Below are 7,912 nucleotides of genomic sequence, written 5' to 3'. Positions count from 1 at the left end.
TCTTCCCTTACCGTGTGCCAGATGTTTATTTTTCTGATGACCCCATTTTGGCTTATTGCCATTTGGTCATCATCACAGTCCACTGATCATCTGTGGGAGTCAAAAAGATTTCCGTAATAAGAAAAGAAAGAATGAGACATTTGGAAAGTTGTGCTGGTTAATCGGTGGAAAGAAGCTACCCCATGACACTGAAGTTTTGTAAAATAAAGCCATAATTCTGTACACAGTTTGTTAACTGCATCAGCTGAGCTGGACGCAAGACAACTGGGAAATTCTTTTTTGTAGAAAAAGCTTCGTAACAAAATGAGCAAATTTGTGGGTAAGATGTTTTGCTTCAGGTGGGGGGGGTTTATTAATAGCTAATACTTGTTTTTAACACCAGAGCATATGACGGATTTCTACATTGTGCATGATTTGTTGTGCGTGATTTTTTTTCTCTTTACCTACAATTTTGTAGTATTTGCCTAAGATAAAGATCCCACAGTAACGCTGGCTCATGAAAATGTCATATATTTGAAATGAGAAAGAAACTGCCAGACAAACAACATTGTACTAATAGTGGTTAAGAATCTCTTCAAAGATATGGAACATTATTTTTATTGAAAACTGAAAACCAAGTTAAATGAATAATTTTAGAGCAGTTCCATGCATTCCTTTCTATGGTGGAAGAATTCTTTTCAGACAAATGTCAAAACAAGCACTATTTTGTAATATCTGCTACAGATAAAAAGAGAACAAATTTAAAAGCTTGCATTTATACGCTACCGTCTAATGGTTTGAAATGTTTCAAAGTGTTTCACGCACATTTCACATGAAAAGGTTCAATTTCGGGCCCCTACATCGATAAATCGGGAACATTAAACATAAAACTGGATCCGCTCGAGGCCACTGACTGGCTTAGGATGCGTGCAATTACATGATCGCATGGCCCTAATGCTGTTCCGTGTATACGTAAACACAGCAGCCATTCTACACCGTCACTGTCTCACAAACAGCAATGAGATGAATTGCTAATCTGGTTTTCGTCTAGTGGTGTTGGTTGAGACTGTTACCCAAGACTCATTGAATAGTGTCATGGAATCTTTAACATCCACCCAAACTGTCTCAGCAGGACCTCAGAGATTACGTCTCTCTATATAATCTTGTTATCTTTTATTAATTTGAAGGATGACCCAAGCTGATAAAATTGGTCCCTATGGCTCCATGTGGTACAAAATAGGAGGACAGTTATTGGTAATCTTAGATTACATGTAATGAGAAAATCTGGGAACACTTATTTTCAGATAACACATAACTTCTGAGCAGCTGTTGATGGTAATTGAAAAATCCTCAATTCAACAATGCCCTGTGTGTCCTTTTTAAACAGTGGTATTATAGGAATAAAATTCATCCTGTTATCTTTACAAATTAAAATAATTTTCCTTTGCTATAGAAAAAAACAATACAAACAATTTGATATTACAACTACATGTTGACATTCCTCAATTATATTCAATATACTTCACATTTCATGCAAAGCAATCTATAAAAGTATTTTAAAAAATCTCCAGTGAAACAATCACCTCTTCCCTATCTCAGTATGCACCTGAGAGCAATTAGACTTTAATTGCCCTCTAATAATGCTCCTGTCTCTAATAAACAGCCTCTGACTTAATGGGAACAATGCCATGGAGATCGATTACTTATTTTAATGATCTTTTTCTCATTTCTGTCAAAGTGATATGATTATAATATAAACATTATCCAAATCCTGAATGCTTTATATTCTTTGATTGCATGTTCTGTTTCTTTTTAGAATTTTACCTTTTATCGGTTATTGTTTGCCTGAGGTTCATCCCACTGTTGGGAACAGAATCACAGTTGCCACCAGAGGAACAGTCAGATGATGAGAATTTCAAATGCCCACAAGTGTGCACCTGTATTTTTGATGATTACAGTGAAGAACTGAATGCCTACTGCAGCTCTCATAATCTCACCAGCATTCCTAAAGATGTACCAGTTACCGCTAAAGCAGTTTGGTTTGATTGTAACAATTTTACAGTTCTTCCATCCCATGCTTTCAGGAACATGTCCAATCTGGACTTCTTGAACCTGGAAAATAGCAACATTGTAAGTGTTGAGCAACATGCCTTCTACGGTTTGAAACTACTGGTCCACCTGCATTTGGAAAGGAACAAATTGAAATACTTGGTACCAAATGCATTCCTCCACACTCCGTCTCTTGGCTCACTTAGCCTAAATAATAATAACTTTGGTAAAATTGAAGATGGGTTGTTTTCTGGCCTCTCCCACCTCTGGTACCTGAATCTGGGTTGGAATAATCTGGCGGTTTTGCCTGCTGCGGGCTTTCACGATTTACCAAATTTAAAGGAGCTTATTTTGGCAGGAAATAGGTTAATTTATCTTCAATCCCAACTGTTTATCAGTTTGACAGAGCTGAAGGAACTTGATTTGTCAGGAAACCTGTTGAAAGTTATAAAGGGGAACATCTTTGTGAAGCTGCAAAAGCTGCAGAAGCTTTATATGAGTTACAACCAGATCAGCACCATCGTACCTAGAGCTTTTATGGGAATGAAATCTCTCAGATGGTTAGACTTGTCCCACAATCGCATTACTGTATTACATGAAGAAACATTCTCTGGACTCCTAAATCTCCATGTACTTCGGTTGCTCAACAACTCCATCACAGGGTTAAGGCACAAAACATTCCGAGAACTTCAGTTTCTGGAGGAACTCCAATTTGGGTACAACAAAATCAAAAGCCTTTCTGAAAACATATTTGATGGCTTAGTACAATTGGAAGTCCTGACCCTAAACAATAATCAGATTCAGGAGATCAAACCAGGGGCATTTGTTGGCCTTCGTGAGGTAGCTGTACTGAATCTATCCAGTAACTCTTTAAAGAATTTACCAGAATGCATGTTTAAAGGTCTTCCTAATCTTCATAGCCTGCATTTAGAAAACAACGCAGTGACTAGAATTCAACCAAACACATTTTCTGGATTGATCAGCCTTCGAAGACTCTTCATGCAAAACAATCTAATTTCAGTTATTGACAATCAAAGCCTCAGTGACTTGCAAGAGCTTTTGGAACTGGATTTCAGGTACAACAAACTGATACAGCTATCACCTCAGGCATTCACAAATATACCAAATCTGGAATATCTTCTGCTAAAGTGCAATGAACTTGCATACATTTCTGCTACCACCTTTCAGCCTCTTCAACATCTCTCTTGGCTTGATTTATCAGATAACTTTATTGAGTTTTTCTATAATTTTACCCTTACACCATTGACCAAGTTAAAGTATCTGAACCTTAATGGCAACTCTTTAAGATATATCCCAGATCAATTTTGGGAGCTGTCATCACAATTGGAGCAACTATTGTTGGAGGGTAACAAGTGGCACTGTGACTGCTTATTGAAGACACTCAGGGATTACTGTCTGAAGAATCCCCATGTTGTTCCTCGTTATTTCGAATCAGCGGTAGAAGGAGATGAAATTCATACAATAATGTACACATATAACAACATCACGTGTGCAAGCCCACAAACCATTGCTGGTACAGATCTGAGAGACATCAGTGATGTCTATTTTGGTAATTGCTAACATCAATTACAACATGGGTTCCTGCAATCATCACATACATATTGTTCAACCAACAATGCTATAGTAGTTTACCTTTGACAAGCAGATATAATTTGCATATGCAATTATGACTATACCAAATGAAATATTGGTTATGGAATCAAGACTAGATATGCCTATTTGGCTTGGAACCCAATGTTCCCAGTGTAATTTGCTAATGGTAAGATGTTTCTTTCTTGCTTAGTAAACATATACAAATAAGCTTATCATAATTGATTCTGCAAGCAAAACTTGGCTGATAAGTGTTAAAATAGCAGTAACTGCACTGACCTGAGCATTAGGCTGCGCAAACTTAAGTAAAAGCTTTCTACTTTGTTTCAAAATTTTCACAGAAATCAAAAATTGTTACTGCCAAAATCAGTGCAAAATCCTTATTATTTTACTTTGTTAGGTAAAGCAGAAACACAGTGGGAACTGGTGGAGGTGGTGGAGAGGGCAACTTTAGTAGGAATATGAGGAACAAAATTCCTGCCTTTGCTAATTATACCAAATAAGTATGAGTAAAATGTGGTATTTGGCTTCGATTAGACTGTTACCTCAAAATAGACACTTCCCAGTAATAACTAGAAGCAATTATGGATTAATTTATTTCAGAAAATTGACTGATTCCTGGTATGGGGTAATTGTCCTATGAAGAGAGACTGAGTAGACTAGCCCTATAATCTCTAGTTTTTAGTAAAATGAGAGGTGATGTCATTGAAACGTATAAAATTCTTAAGGGGCTTGATAGGGTAGATGCTGGGAGGATGATTCCCCTGACTGGGAGTCTAGAACTAGGGGTCACGGCCTTAAAATAAGGGGTCAGCCATTTAGGACTGAGATGGAGAAATTTCTTCACTCAAAGCAGTGTGAATCTTTGGCATTCTCCACCCAAGAGGGGTGTGGATGCTCAGACATTTAGTATATTCAAGAAAGAGACGGATAGATTTTTGGCTACTAAGGAAAAAGGATATTGGGATAGTGCGGGAAGGTGGAATTGAGATAGATCAGTCATGATCTTACTGAATGGCAGAGCAGGCTCGAAGTGTCGAATGGCCGACTCCTGCTCCTATTTCTTATGTTCTTAAAATTGACTCATAAATTACTTTTATTCAAGTCTACACGATCACTAAAATTAACAAAAACAGGAATTTTGGCCTCCATTACTAATTTATATAATTACATTATCTCTTACTTATTTCATATCCTAAGGAAACAGAGTGTAGTCTATTACCCAATGTATATAAAATGATTGTGTTCAAATTTTAAATAGAATTGTTAAATATGATTTATGTATCGTATTACAAGTAACTATTGTAAAGATACTAGATACTCACTTTTCTGACAAGAGGGGTTTATGGTCCAAATGCTTTGCTGTTTGCCTTTTAGTTCAGAACATATAAGGTTTGTTTGGAAAGAAATGCAAGCTCTATAATTACTTATATAATATTTTGTGAAAGTCTGAATCCATCTTCCACTTATTTTTTTCCCTGTTTTTCTCCTGAGAGCCCTACTTCCAGGCCTCTCAAAATCCCATTCTGAAAAAGGACGTGTGGGAGAGTAGCGCAGTGAAATTTGCAGAGGAAGGGTTGAATGCGTTGAGCCGGACACCAATACGTTGACAAAGAATCACTATAAACAAGTAAAAGAATAATATGTGCAAGTATTTAAGTGATACTTAAGAGGCGTGACATTGTAGATGCTGGGAGAATGTTTCCCGACTGAGGACTCTAAATTAGAATGTCACAGTCTCAGAATAACAGGTCAGCCATTTAGGACTGAGATGAGAAGAAATTTCTTCAAAGGGTTGCAAATCTTTGGAATTCTCTACCCCAGAGAGCTGTAGCTGCTCAGTTGTTGCATATATTCAAAACAAAAATCGATAGACTTTTAAATATGAAGGGAATCAAGGGATGTAGGGATAGTGCAGGAAGGTGAAGTTGAGATATATCAGCCATGATCTTATTAAATGGCAGAGCAGGCTTGAAGGGCCAAATTGCCTACACTTGCTCGTGTTTCTTGTTTACTTATGTAGAACAGAGCAAGAATTGATTACCCACTCCACTCTGGGTTGAGTCGTGTCCCGTTCGCCAATACTTTCATCCCGTGAAGTTGTGCCTTCCTTCCTTGCCTTGGACATGGCTCGTCATTTTGACTCTACAATTTTTCCTGCAAACCTGGCTTTGCTTTTAAACCAAGAACAAACTACTGCACTAATCAGGTTTCTCTACGGTTGTTTTCTCTCCTAGAGTCAATCACCAACGACATGTCTGCCCCAACTCCCTGATCAAAACTGTGTTTTGTACCGTCCCAATTTCATCTCTGTTTAACAGATAATGGTCATCCATGTTTGTCTAACTAATTAATTTAACTTATTTCTTGCCTGATATTTCAAAGGAGCAGGCGTTATCTTAAACCCATCCCAGATGGTTAATGTGCTCTTGCTGCTAGTCTACCAACCAGTTTCTGCCCTTCCATTGTTACGGCCAATCTCTGATATTAACACCTCACAGAAAAGCATGGGATGCCTTCCATACACAATGTGGAATGGCACCGACATGTCTGTTGGTTCTTGCTTTTCCATTGTCCTGACCAATTTCCAATATTAGCATATCCTTGTCAGACAATGACTGTGCGATATGACTAATTGACTTGCATCAGCAGTTTTTAGGTTTAATATGGCCAATATTCTTACAGTAGCAATGACTCGCTTGATTTTCCCTCCATATGATTCCCCAAAATGTCAGCTGAAAACCAAAGTAGGAGCATAGGAACTAGATAGCTATTTATTAACACACTGTCCTTTTCAGTTATTTGAATCTAGCCCAGACTAATGCAAAAAATGAAAATTTACTTGGGAGTAGTATAGTGATGTTAGGGTAAAAGCACATTGTGTGGCAAAATAGGGGGATACGTTATGTTTCACCAGGCTCTGCTGTACTTAATCTGGGAATTCTTATCCAGGACTTGCATTACTTACTTTAATGATGAGAAAAAAACCTTCCCTCATAATGTAACATTTAATGCAACTCGGGGGAAGAGAATCACCGATTCGTATCGTTCCCAAAATGACTACGCTATACTTTTTTTAAAGTCATGGGGGAAGTATAGCCCATCCAAAACCAATACCCTTCAGAACATTGGTAACACAGATCAGTCAGGCATTTAGCTGCATAGTCCAGTTTCAATGGAAATTTACATCCTGTACAATAGAAATCAAGGATGGAAATTTACAACATCAGGCAGTAGTTAAAACATTTTGACATCATTATAGGCAGTCCCTCGGAATCGAGGAAGACTTGCTTCCACTCCTGAAGTGAGTTCTTTGGTGGCTGAACAGTCCGATATGAGAGCCACAGACTGTCACAGGTGGGACAAATAGTCGTTGAGGGAAGGGTGGGTGGGACTGGTTTGCCGCATGCTCTTTCCACTTGATTTCTGCATGCTCTCGGCATTGAGACTCAAGGTGCTCAGCACCATCTCAGATGCACTTCCTCCACTTAGGGCGGTCTTGGGCCAGGGACTCCCAGGTGTCAGTGGGGATGTTGCACTTTATCAGGGAGGCTTTGAGGGTGTCCTTGCTAGCGTTTCCACTGTCCATGAAGGAGCTCGATTGCCATGCAGGAGCTCAGAGTAGAGCACTTGCTTTTGAAGTCTCGTGTCTGGCATGCGGACTATGTGGCCTGCCCAGCGGAGCTGATCGAGTGTGGTCAGTGCTTCAATGCTGAGGATGTTAGCCTGAATGGGGATGTTGATGTTGGTATGCCTGTCCTCCCAGGGGATTTGTATTCATGCTATAGTTATAATTCCAGTTATCCTAGAATCTCTAGGCTGATATTTATTCCTTTATTTTCATCATTTCCTTTTGCACCTTCATCCACTCAGATGAGGGTGGAGCAAACCCTATTCTTCGGTGTATGAATCCTAATCCTTGGTTAAGCCCCTCCTCACCCCCTGCCAGAGGTCTGTAACTGTCTGCTTTGCCTCACTTGCAGATGACACAGCAAGTAAAGCAAAACTTGCCTCCAGATGAAACCCCAAATGCAAATGAGTCATAACTGGAACTCAAACTTCAGACTCCCAATCAGTTGTTCAACACTAATATTTATGTTATTGGGCTAACCTATGAGGCCACTTTCCTATCATCCCATCATAAGGTTGACTGCGAACTTGTAATTGAGCAACCTTAATCAGCAAATCTTACCAGAGATATAGTCACATTAACGTCATAACTATCTGCAGTACAGCATTGATGATACTACACACTTTAATCACTTCAGCCCAC

The 7,912-nt window shown here is 38.8% G+C and overlaps 1 protein-coding gene across 1 annotated transcript; it reads left to right on the top strand.

Annotated features, from left to right (window-relative positions):
* Positions 1–303: 303 nt before the first annotated feature.
* Positions 304–3,609, top strand: igfals (insulin-like growth factor binding protein, acid labile subunit). The gene is made up of 2 exons (XM_070901763.1): positions 304–319; positions 1,796–3,609. The coding sequence occupies exons 1-2, from the start codon at positions 304–306 to the stop codon at positions 3,607–3,609; spliced, it is 1,830 nt and encodes a 609-aa protein (XP_070757864.1).
* Positions 3,610–7,912: the final 4,303 nt, after the last annotated feature.

This window comes from Pristiophorus japonicus, chromosome 15 (assembly GCF_044704955.1).
Source record: "Pristiophorus japonicus isolate sPriJap1 chromosome 15, sPriJap1.hap1, whole genome shotgun sequence".
In the NCBI taxonomy this organism is placed as follows: domain Eukaryota; kingdom Metazoa; phylum Chordata; class Chondrichthyes; family Pristiophoridae; genus Pristiophorus; species Pristiophorus japonicus.
The sequence above is the reverse complement of the archived record's forward strand: the minus strand, read 5'-3'. Positions and strand labels throughout refer to the sequence as shown.